The 12927-nt window shown below is 43.3% G+C and overlaps 1 protein-coding gene across 1 annotated transcript in view; it reads left to right on the top strand.

Annotated features, from left to right (window-relative positions):
* PNPLA7 (patatin like domain 7, lysophospholipase) overlaps window positions 1-12433 on the top strand; it is a 112726-nt gene extending 100293 nt beyond the window's left edge. The window contains exons 33-36 of the mRNA XM_075185421.1: window positions 920-1030; window positions 2933-3020; window positions 10462-10571; window positions 11856-12433. Of these exons, the coding sequence (XP_075041522.1) occupies window positions 920-1030; window positions 2933-3020; window positions 10462-10571; window positions 11856-11939 (393 nt within the window). The 3' untranslated portion in view covers window positions 11940-12433. The remainder of the gene's footprint in view (window positions 1-919; window positions 1031-2932; window positions 3021-10461; window positions 10572-11855) is intronic.
* The last annotated feature ends 494 nt before the right edge of the window (window positions 12434-12927 follow it).

Genomic DNA, 12927 nt, shown 5'->3' with positions numbered 1-12927 from the left:
TTTAATAAAGAGAAGTTGGATAAAAACTATAAGTTGATTAAAGGTGAACAGGTTAGTAGTGGTTCCCAAACTGTGAGTCACAGCTCCCTTGGGCGCCCCGGCGATCTCACAGTGGTAAGCAAGACGGGGACTACATGGTAATTATTTTGGCTTTGGGGCGCCTTGAAAAAATTATGGAGACCCTAAGGGTGCCTCACACTGAGAAAGTTTGGAATCCACTGGCTTAGGGGCTTTTGGACTATAATATGTTGGTGTTTTCAATTTAGCAAGGGGATATAGCTGTGCAGGTGTAAATGTTATAAAAGCACCTTTGTCTATGTCTAGTTTCAGCTAAACCGTTGATGGGGACTCTTATAACATACTTACACTTTCTACTAACCACATATAGATAAGGTTAAGAAGCCAAATATAGGTAAAGTCGTCTGAGTCTTAGCTGACCGATGGTCCATAATAAGTGTGACGTAAGTGATTGACGAGCTATATTGCTTAAATCAGCAGAGTATACAGGGTTTGCTGTTACTGTATTTAGTTAGAGAGTGACTGTCATCACAATAGGCCGCACAGAAATGATTAATGGAAGAAGGTAGGGTCTAGTAGAGGAATACTTCCAAGCCAATCTGCGGGACTCATTTATTTGATTTATTGGGTTCTATTTTTATGAAGAGCTGAACACCTTTTAAGGTCACATTTATGCAGAAATTCAGAGCATTTTAAAGTGTTCCCAGACTCCACCACTGTATTTATCTAACAGAACTGTGTGTATGTTTAATTGTATCTGCTGTGAGCGGTACAAGATCTGCAGGAGCTGAGTGGTCGCCAGGGATTGACCGTTAAATAAGAAGTTATGGTGTTAGGAGGCCGTTATTATACACTCGTTATGCTGAGCAGAGATTAACCCATTTTTATCCCCGGACCCCAGGACGTGGGATTCCAGCACGGTAAGACCGTGTTTAACGTGTGGGGGCGCAGCGGCGTCATTGAGAAGATGCTGAAGGACCGCCAAGACACCTGCAAGTCCAAAACTTCAGACGTAAGTGTCCTGTTCCGGGTATGTGTGTCCCATGTAGTCACATATTATAACATATGTTACATACATGCACAGACTGTGATAACATGAGTATGGTACGGAGCGATGTTATTCTGCTTGGAGAGGGGTCTAAAGTCTCCTCGGCGATACCTACAGCTGTATCCTGTATAAATGGCGGCCGTAGGATTACACAAAGCAATGTAACCGCGCAGGGAGATGCTGTGATCATTGAATAAGATAATTACATCTCGGGCTGTGTGCTTACATCAAGTGTCCCCGGGGAACGGCCTCAGGCGGTACGCCGGAGACTGCTCTGTGTTGTTGTAGTCAGAGGTTAATAACCCTTGTGAGTGTCTTGGGATTAGCACTTCGTACTGTGTAAATGAAGACTGCTGAACCGTGTATCACACAGACATGTGATTGGTCCTAGGTTACCTCCCTCCTGACCTGGTTATTTTGTGATTTGTAGACGCAGCGTAGCGGCCGCTGGCTTCAGTGTTTCATACATGCCCATAATTCAGTTATCTAAGTGCTGATGTCATTTTATGTGATACTGTTATATATGTGGCTGAAACCATCTATTTCTGGTATCTACTGCTCCCCAAGTGGTGCTTTGTACCAGTCTTTATCAGAATGCAGTTCATCAATTCACTAGGACCCAGTGACATCACTGAGGGTATTTGCATAGCTCTTAATTGTTCTGATGCTAGGGGAGTGGCCCAACTCCTGGGAGATGTGCCCCGCCCACTTCTGGGTACCCCTCCCACACCTGCCACTGGTGTAAGCAGGGGGGGGGGGGGGGGGGTGCAGCTATGGCCAGGGTGTTGTGATTGGAAGGGGTAGGGTGCAGAAGTGCTAGACCCCCCCCCATTTGATATGACCCCCCCCGTGTGATATGAGCCTTTAGTGGTGTGACCTCGCCCCTTTTCAGAAAGATCATCCTACACTGCTCTAATTAACAAAATTGAAATGTTGGGAGGGATGAGTTTAGGGGACAGTCTATAAACGAGGAGGATTGTCTTTGTACATATTCTGTAACATTATTTTGCCATTTTCTTTAGATTGGGAGTGTTTTAACATTCAATGATAATAAGCGCCTTGATTAAGTCACTAGATGAATTAATAGGCTGTATCCTGATTGGTTCAGCCTAGGCTTTATGTCCTCGATAGGTGCCCTTATTATATTTACAGCTCGTAGGGGGAGTGGAAGCAGCCAGTAGGATGCTAAGGGGGGAGGTCTGAACTGTAACAGGAAACTAAATTCTGGTCTGGAACAGGGACCTTAATGCAAATCAATACTCAGTTTATAGAGCACCAGGCAAGGACTGAATTCATTTCATCAAACAGAAGACTTTCTCCACTTCGGAAGTAAATGTATTTGGCTTTGGTGTAAAAGGTGACTCATAAATGCCACAGGTCTGAGCTGCAGGAGAGCAATTTGTATTAAAAAAACAAAAAACAACTTTTATGCTGCAGCCAGAACGTCACAACTTCGACCCCCAGGGCCCTCCCCTCTCTTCGTCTATATTAGTCTTGTGCAGCTCAAGCGTTTTTCACACACCAGATACATTTATTGTGTTTTGTGGGACTGGCATTATTCACATGTGCTGTTCTTAAATCCGTGCCCTGAACATTTAAAAATAGGTCTAGAGGACAGAGCCACCTTGATCTAGCGCAGCCGTGTTTGCTTAAGAGTCATCAGTTCTGCATTGTCCCATCACGTGTTACTGACGGCCCCACTTCCGTACGCCAGGATGTGAAATAACCGAGGGGGGAAGGGATCATAAATTAAATACAAACAGACCAGACATCAATGGGCATCTCAACACATTCACAAATATATTATATTTCCATATCTTCATAAATGTGAAAAATCTTAATGTTTTTTTCTTTATCCCCCCACAGCTGAACACTTGTCCTAATGCCTCGTTCACAGATCTGGCGGAAATCGTGTCCAGGATAGAGCCGGTGAAAACGGCGGTTGTGGATGGCGGTAAGTGCAGAACCCCGGACACGTTGTCTGAGAATAGGAATAAAATATGTGATTCCCTTGTACAGGGTCTGCAGGGTCAGGCTGGGCTGGGGTGGGGTGGGCATCTGGGCCCTGGGCCAGTCCCATAATGGACTACCTTGGGCTGGGTCACCAGCATTTTTTTCCCTTTTAAAATGTTCCTAATAAGCGGCTCAGTCAAATCTTGTCTCCCGGGCTAAAATTTGCCAGTCCTCCCCTGGGGGTCTGTATATGTTATAATGTACATTGTGCAAAGCAATAATAATGAGATCCAAACCACAGGCCCAATATTTAGAGGGTCCGGTATGTTGCAAAGGACGAGGTTCCATGTCTTATGGAGGGGATTTCACACATTAAAATGGTCAGGATGCTTCAGTCCTGGTGCAGAGATGAGGATCACTGCAGACATTTGTAATGTTTCCAGGTCATGTACTGGTGAGTGCTTAACAGCATTTAAACCCACCTTTGGACATTAGTAGAGTGTGGCACAGCGGTTGCTGTCTCGCCGGTTTGAGGCTATGAGATCTATTCCGACTAGACAGTGTTGTATGATCTCTCTGGGTTTCCTCCCATAGTACAAAAACATACGTGTGTGTGTGTATTTAGACTGTAAGCTCCACTGGTGCAGGGACTGATGTGATTCTTTGTAAAGTGCACCATAATATGTTGGAGATACATAAATAAAGGTTAATAATAATCTAGATTAAGGCCATTGCACTACTGAGCTAAACAATGTACATAAAATAATGAATGACTTATACTTACATTTGTCTAGCATGCTTTCTGTCCCATCCCCTTGCTGAAAGTAAACCTAAAATACCTTTAGGACAGAGCTTTGGGTAAAAAATGGAGCATGTGGTCCAGAAGAGGGGCAACTCTTTTAGAAATTGTCCTGTAATAATGTTTGATGATGTTGTCGGGAAAGATGGGGGCCCCAAAAACAGATTAGTGATGTCACAGCAAGTATAAATAAAACGGACATTGAGTGCTTTGCTATTTGAACTGTTTAGAATGTAGGGGAAGCTCCTGTATGCTTTGATGTATAACAGAACTGCGTACAAAGCCAGGGGCAGACTGAACTATGTATTGTACATCTATGATTATGTATGTTTTACATTCTTTAGCTGTACTGTCCCTTGATGTAGTAAATACAAAGCAGTGAGATGGGATAACATTATCAGGGCTGCCATCAGAACCTGTGGGGCCCAGTACCAATTAATCTGGCGGAGCCCCCCCACCCCATAATTGTGCCCCCTTCCCATTAATATGCACCCCCTATCCCTCATCACAGTACATTCCCTCCCCACTCCCTCATCACAGTAAATGTCCCCCTTTCTTTCCCCCTTCAATCACACTTAAGGACCCCTTCTTCCTCTCCCCCCCCTTCCACAGTTAAGGGACCCCCTCTCTTCCCCTCTCCCCCCCCCTTCCACAGTTAAGGGACCCCCTCTCTTCCCTCTCCCCCCCCCCTTCCACAGTTAAGGGACCCCCTCTCTTCCCTCTCTTCCCTCTCCCCCCCCCCCCTTCCACAGTTAAGGTCCCCCCTCTTCACCCCCCCTCTCTCCACAGATCAGGTCCCCCGGGCTCTCCCTCTCCCCTCAAAAAAAAATGACAGTAATGAGTATAACTGTACAATATAGGGGCAGTTAAGGGTTTATTTCCCACTCTATGGTGAGACTAATTGAATATCTTTATTTTTATGGTAAGGTTGGGCACACGCCAGCAGGACCACCACTTCCCATCAGTATTGCTCAGTTCCAGTAAATGGCAGCGTGATCCTGTACATTCCTCCTGGCACTACTGATCTTGCTTTGTATCCATTAATTTCTCCAGCCACTCTCATTGGGTATTTCATGTGCTCTAGAGGGGGGAAGGGGGCCCAGCTTCACCCTCCGCAAAAACCTATTAAACTCAGACGTCTGTTAAGCCAACATATTCATTAAGCAATTGGAGGAGAGCATCAATTAGTGTGTATGAAAGGCTGGCGACATCTGGAGCCGTGTTCACTGGCTCCAGTCCATCTTATCCTGTAATAGAAATCTCTCGTGCTCAACTGTGAGAGTAATTCCAGCTTCTGCGTAGCGTCCTGGCTGCAGCTTCGTGTCGCACGGTTCCAGATGTTTACTAGACAGCCAGTAGCGTACGGTGAAGGATGACGTTAGAGCGCAATAATACAGCAACTCCCTAGCCGAAGAGGAATCCTATTTATTCAGAGAAACAGGTGTGAGACATTATTAAATGAGAAATATAGTTTTATTTTTTACAATTGGAAATTTATTTTACATATATGTTTAATCAATTATCTTTTTAATTTCCATTTAATACAATGTAGCTATAGGTATAAGAACGGGGGGGAGGGGGCCTAAGTTGGTCGCACTAGTGATAGAGCATATCCTGTGTTTCCACTTACAATAGTATTTTATTAAATGTACGGGGTGTTACCATTCCTTTGAGAAACAGTTGAATAGTTTAATAAAAGAAGGGCTGATTAGGTGCACTGATGCTCTAGATTATAGAAGGAGTACGGATCACCTAAAACATAACTTTTATTTCTGACATATCAGCGAAATATAAAATAAATTAGAAACCTTAAAACTTGATGTGTGGTTAAAATTCGCTGGATGCTCTACTCAATCCTATTAATCAATAGTTGCATCCTTGTGCTGGATCCTTATTATATCTCATGCAATATGAGCTAGCCCAATAGATCGATTATCTCACCACGTCTGGTTTTGATAATGTAAGGTCAATAATCCCAGAAGTTAGAACAGAGGTCACCTTAGTATTACCATCGGTTATTACACAATCACTCCTGGCTGACTTGATAAAACCTTAGCTGTCTAGCTATCAATAGATCTATAAGGCTCGGTAATCTAGCAAATTATCTCCGTTGGTCTATATAAAGTGTATTGCTAGCTACCGAACATTAACTCCATCTATCTTTGGATCTAATAGGAGCAATGATAAGGATCTAAGAGAGATTTTTAATTTCCATTTAAGCAATACTTTCCTTTAACACCTGTTATGGAATATGTGCAATTTATTCGGTCATGTACAGGCTGCGCAACTCATAATGATGCAATGGCAAATCAACAGATTACACCGTTTATAGTTGGTTGATCACTTGACCATCGACAAACAGACGATCTCATCCTTCAGGCCTGGGTGCATTTTATCTTTAGTGACCGCAAGATTCAGATTTCCTAACATAAGGTAGCCGTAAATTATATGTGCACATCGGCAATTTTGCAATTCATTTTCTGTTTAGTAAGCTATCCATGGTTAACCCTTTATTTCTATAAGCATTGGATTCATTCAACTTCCAATATATGTTTGTATTGATCAGCCATATTACTCCCTCCCCGGATTTTCGGCAATGCCATTCCTTTCACCTCGCTGTGGCATGATTCGGCAGCTGAGGTGAGAAGTTGGAGGGCACGGTCTCTCACAACCTATAGATTATAGGGCTCCATTAGAGGGTTTGTTTTTGTGCTAATTTGTGCAATTTTTTTGTAACCATTTACCGTTGCTCTGTGTTGTATCCCCGTTAGTGGTTGTAGTGTGATGCAAAACCAACAACGATGTAGCCGTGCGCTCTCACTCAGACTGCTGTACAGTGACAGCCAACGATCGGGGGAGCTGGCTCGACATGGAACAAAATATAGCGCGTCACGGTCGTGACATCGCAAGTGTGACTGCGCTGTGCGACGTTGGGGTGTGCTACAAGTGTGACTGCGCTGTGCGACGTTGGGGTGGGCTACAAGTGTGACTGCGCTGTGCGACGTTGGGGTGTGCTACAAGTGTGACTGCGCTGTGCGACGTTGGGGTGGGCTACAAGTGTGACTGCGCTGTGCGACGTTGGGGTGTGCTACAAGTGTGACTGCGCTGTGCGACGTTGGGGTGTGCTACAAGTGTGACTGCGCTGTGCGACGTTGGGGTGTGCTACAAGTGTGAAAAGCTTTAGGGCCGGATCCAGCAGGGCCCAACACGGTGCTTTTTTATTTCTTCCAATTACCCACAGTTACCATTAGTTACCATTGTATTTAGTCAGTGGCATTCTGGTCTGTATACGACTTTTGCAGCCCTGTAACATGAGAGGTTTCTCAGGTTTGTTCCAGAACGAAAATAACTTGAGAAATCCACCGGGGAAATGGTGGCGTAGACCATCTATACAGCTCCGAGTAGACCATAGGAAAGATGTTGACTGTATGAAGCTCAGCGGTTATTGCTCAGCTTTAATTTGAGGGTATTTACATCCAAATCAGGTGAACAGTGTAGGAATTACAACTGTTTCTAAATGTGCCTCCCACTTTTTAAGGGACCAAAAGTAATGGGACAAACTAAAAAAGTGAAAGTTTGATGTAGGATTGTTAATACTTTGTTGCAAATGCTTTGCAGTCAATTACAACCTGAAGTTTGGAAGGCATAGACATCACCAGACGCTGGGTTTCATCCCTGGTGATGCTCTGCCAGGCCTCTACTGCAAATGTCTTTAGTTCCTGCTTGTTCTTGGGGCATTTTCCCTTCATCAAGTGAAATGCATGCTCAATCGGATTCAGGTCAGGTTATTGACTTGGCCATTGCATAACATTCCACTTGTTAGCCTTAAAAACGCTTTGGTTGCTTTTGCAGTATGCTTCGGGTCATTGTCCATCTGTACTGTGAAGCGCTGTCCAATGAGTTCTGAAGCATTTGACTGAATATGAGCAGATAATATTGCCCGAAACACTTCAGAATTCATCTTGCTGCTTTTGTCAGCAGTCACATCATCAATAAATACAAGGGAACCAGTTCCATTGGCAACCATACATGCCCACCCCATGACACTACCACCACCATGCTTCACTGATGAGGTGGTATGTTTTGGATCATGAGCAGTTCCTTTCCTTCTCCATACTCTTCTCTTCCCATCACTCTGGTACAAGTTGATCTTTGTCTCGTCTGTCCATAGGATGTTGTTCCAGAACTGTAATGGCTTTTTTAGATGTTTGGCAAACTCTAATCTGGTCTTCCTGTTTTTGTGGCTCACAAATGGTTTGAATATAGAGGGTTCACCACAAGATGTACTCTTGTGAAGTATTCTCTTGATTGTTGACTTTGACACATATACACCTACCTCCTGGAGAGTTTTCTTGATTTGGCCAACTGTTGTGAAGGGGTTTTTCTTCACCAGGGAAAAAAATTCTTCTGTCATCCACCACAGTTGTTTTCCGTGGTCTTTCCGGTCTTTTGGTGTTGCTGAGCTCTCTGGTGCGTTCTTTCTGTTTAAGAATGTTCCAAACAGTTGATTTGGCCACACCTAATGTTTTTGCTATCTCTCTGATGGGTTTGTTTGATTTTTCAGCCTAATGATGGCTTGCTTCACTGATAGTGACAGCTCTTTGGATCTCATATTGAGAGTCGACAGCAACAGATTCCAAATGCAAATGTCACACCTAGAATCAACTCCAGACCTTTTACCTGCTTAATTGATGATGAAATAACGATGGAATAGCCCACACATGTCCATAAAATAGCTTGTGAGTCGATTGTCCCATTACTTTTGGTCCCTTAAAAAGTGGGAGGCACATATAGAAACCGTTGTAATTCCTACACCGTTCCCCTGATTTGGATGTAAATACCCTCAAATTAAAGCTGAAAGTCTGCAGTTAAAGCCCATCTTGTTAGTTTCATTTCAAATCCATTGTGGTGGTGTATAGAGCCCAAAATTTGAGAATTGTGTCGATGTCCCAATATTTATGGACTTGACTGTTGGTTTCATTTCTGTCTTTGGCGTAGAGAATTATATTTAGCTGTCATTCGCCGCAGAGCGCTTCTTGTGTTGCCGTGGTGGAGTTATTCAGGGGTTGTGGCACATAGACGTTGTACATGGAGGGGCAGTCGTGGTCCGTAGAAGGTGGCTGAGTGGAGAGCTAGGGGTTGCAAGAGGTTGTAATGTGAGTATTCGAATGAGCATTATTAGAGTTACAAATATGGTACAAACAAATCAAGTGAAAATATGTAATAAAGGTACAGGTGAATGAGTGGAGGTAAGTATTGCTAGGTGTAAAGGCGATAGTGAAGGGGTTAGGTAAGGAAGGGTAGGATATGGGGTGAGGATAGCGGGATGGATGGATGGATGGATGGATGGATGGAGCAGGAGGGGGGAGGTGGAGTAGAAAAGGTAGGTGGGGGGGGTAGATTAATATCTACGATAGATGATGAAAGGTGTATACAGTAGGTGGGACTGGATATGGACGTGTGCAGGTGTAGTGACAGAGAGGTGTTTTAGAAGTGAGATAGATAGAGGGCAGATAGATTACTATAGGATATGAGAAAATAAAATAGATGAAGGTCACAAATAAATAGTAATTGTGGATATTTACAGAAAGTTGGCATTGCTTGTAAAGGATAGCGGTTAGGGAGCTATGTGGTGGAAAGCGTCTGTGACCTAGCCCACACTGCTAATGATTGCATCACCCTCTCTCTTGATTTCTATGTATTTTAGTTGTAGACTTTCTAAGGGGTGTTGTGTTGCTCCCTCACATTTCATTTTGTAGGATAAGATATTTTAAAGGCTGCAGAGGGCGCAATTACGGGGGCATTACCTGGTTGGCCGGGGGCCGATTAAAGAACTAGGTTTCCGTTTGTGGTTTTTTTTTATGCTTGTTCATGGTCATTAAGGATGACTAACGCTTACTAAACACTAATTGGACATCTCTTATGCCATCCAGTTGCGTGTAAAGTGCTGTTATGTTTGTCACTTGTGCTTTAATATTTTTATTAAATGGACCTTTTTGCAAATACATTAAGAACTGTTCATGATTAATGTAAGCTATAAATGGTGCTTAAACAATAGAGAAGGATAAATTAACGAAGTGTGTGATCCTAAAGTTTAAATACAATATAACTCATCATAATCATCTATTTTATGTAGCGCCACTAATTCCGCAGCGCTGTACAGAGAACTCACATCAGTCCCTGCTCCATTGGAGCTTACAACTTAAATCCCCTAACATACACACACAGACCAAGAGAGACTAAGGGCAAATTTGATAGCAGCCAATTAACCTACCAGTATGTTTTTGGAGTGTGGGAGGAAACCGGAGCACCCGGAGGAAACCCACGCAAATACGAGGAAAACATACAAACTCCACACAGATAAGGCCATAGTCAGGAATCGAACTCATGACCCCAGTGCTGTGAGGCAGAAGTGCTAACCACTGAGCCATGTGCCCCTGCAGTACCACAAAAGTAGGCACCTCTCTATTTTCTGAGGTGACTTCCCATGTACAGAGCTCTCAGTGGACACATTTCCACAGAGGAGCATTGAGGGTCCGCACGTTTGTACTTTCAGAGCGGTCTTCTGTATCTGTGATCGGTAAGATTCGCTGTGACCTATATAACCTGTCTGGTAACAATTTAATTTCCCGTTCTCTAATAGATGAATCGGATTATCAGACTGAATATGAAGAGGAAGATATTTCAGATTTGAAGAAAGAGGATTATCTCAATTTCCTGAGTTCCCAAAACAATGAGAACGTCTCCGATAGTGTAAGTAGATAAACCTCTGAACACAGATGTTTAATCCTTGAGGACTTGTTCAGACGCTGCTTTCAGAGACTTCTGTCACGCAAGGTGGGATAAGGCCTTAGAAAACCACTCTGAAAATATTGTTGGAAGAGAGGTCATTAATCCCCGTGTCTGGTGGTCACACAGGCTGTGGTGTAATCCACAGGTCAGACCCAAGGTGGCCACACACTGACCGCCTCTCTCGCTCGAACCACGAGCACCACAAGAGTGGCCTGTTAGTACCAATTACCTGATACCATAGAGCGGGTGACAGCTTTGGGCTAATTTTGGTTACCAAATATTAACCATTGTGTGTTTTTATTGTCTGAGACACGTTCTCTCTGAGCTTGTCCCATGTTACGGTCTCACCATTCAATCTGTTCGTTTATTTTAGTGAACGGTTAAAAAATCAGCACATATTTGGGTGACGGTACCATCAAATATAGCTGCCCGTACCAGTCTGTAATCTGAAAGGCAGTGTATTGAAGCCACTAGAACAGTCTGTATTGCACATCAAAATTACAAGGCTTAGGGGTATATTTACTAAACTGCGGCTTTTAAAAAGTGGAGGTATTGCCTATAGCAACCAATCAGATTCTAGCTGTCATTTTGTAGAATGTACTAAATAAATGATAACTAGAATCTGATTGGTTGCTATAAGCAACATCTCCACTTTTTAAAAGCCGCAGTTTAGTAAATATAACCCTAAGACTCCTACATTACTTATGCACAGCAATTATCCTTCTAGTAGTGATTTGTTCGAAGCGATCACTCTAATTAAAAATGATTGAATTAGAACACGAGCCCCCTGTATAGTATATTACAGTGATTGTAGAGGAATCACTGTCTGTTCAGAAACCAAAGGCTCTCTAGCCGGACCTAGACAAGGAGATTGGTGAAACATACAATGTATACTGCTGTTCAGTACTCCAGTAATGATTATTATTGGAAGACAGCGAGAGGGATGTAACATTTTGCATCTACGCAGCCTACAGGGAGTTAGAAGGATAAATTCCTGCTCCTTTCTACAGCATGTTCGCTATAAACGCTCATCTGCCAGGTGACTGTAAAACGTAATTTATGTATATGGAGCACTATTTTGTTGCACAGAAAACCGCTCACTTGCCAGCATGTCTGTAGTTCAAATAAAATGATGTTTCCGTGTGACACCTGCGTTATGTAATGTTCCACTTATCCATGTTAGTCATTCAGTGCTGATACAGTAGGGAGAAAAGAATTGACGATGTTGCTTTCCTTTAACCACAGGACGACGAAGCGGACATGGAGGTGCGGCAGCGGCCTGCGGCGGTCCGACGACACGGGGGAGACAGGACGCAGGAGAACAGTTGAGATCATCCAGATTTATCTTTAGTCCTTCGTACGGTTCAGCCTGTAGTTCTTGTGGCCCGTTAGCCTCCCCTTTAGCTTGCGGTGACTGGACAGCCCGCGAACAGATGCAACTTGTAGCAAGTACTGGTTATAGGACCTCTTCCCAGACAACCAAAAAAAACAACAAGCCTTAAACGTACATTTCATGTTTTGTAGTCGAGTGGTTTGAGATCCTAAATCTATTTATCAATCACAATATAAAAAGGGAGTCATTACATAAATCGGTAGGGCCACGTTATACTAAGCTGATTATGCAGCTCCTGGATAACTTTCTTTTTTGTGTTAATTAACGGAGATCTCGGTCTGTTTGGTTTTCATTCATTTCCGACGAGAGGCGAGTTTGTTAAATAGAAGCGTCACTAAATTAGACTTTTAATTTGCCAATATTGGAGATTAAGTCGTTATCTGAAGTGCGGTTAAGAGTATAAACCAGAAACCCCCAGTGTACTCGGGGGGGGGGGGGGGGGGGGGGGGGGTAGGTAGGTAGGGTATAGATGTTGGAGAGAAGGGCAACGTTGCTTTGGTGAACAGACCTACCCTCAATGTCAAATTTAATCTAAAGGGGGCTGAGATTCATTGTGTAAGGAAAAGAAATCCAGCTTTGCTGGACTAATTAACAAAATATATAAATGCAGATATATTGGGGCAGTCTCATAGGTTTTCCTTTAACAGTAACCCCTGATATCTATCTAAGTGCCTAAAACGCCAGCTATAATGGCAACACTGAATGGTAACGGGCCAATGTAATACATTGGACTGTCATCAGGACCTTAGTCGTGTACAGCTCTCAGTAATGACTGTACTCGGGCTACGTAATGCGTATATATGTATGCGTAACATTAGCAGCCTGATACTTGGTTACTTGCTGGAATTTCAGAAACCGCAAAAAAACAAAAAAAAAAAGCAAAAAACTTTTACTCGGGCTTTTTTCAAACGCTAATGTTATTGT

This window comes from Mixophyes fleayi, chromosome 9 (genome assembly GCF_038048845.1).
Source record: "Mixophyes fleayi isolate aMixFle1 chromosome 9, aMixFle1.hap1, whole genome shotgun sequence".
Classification (NCBI taxonomy): Eukaryota; Metazoa; Chordata; class Amphibia; order Anura; family Limnodynastidae; genus Mixophyes; species Mixophyes fleayi.
Note: the sequence above shows the minus strand (reverse complement) of the source record. Positions and strands in the feature narration are given on the sequence as shown.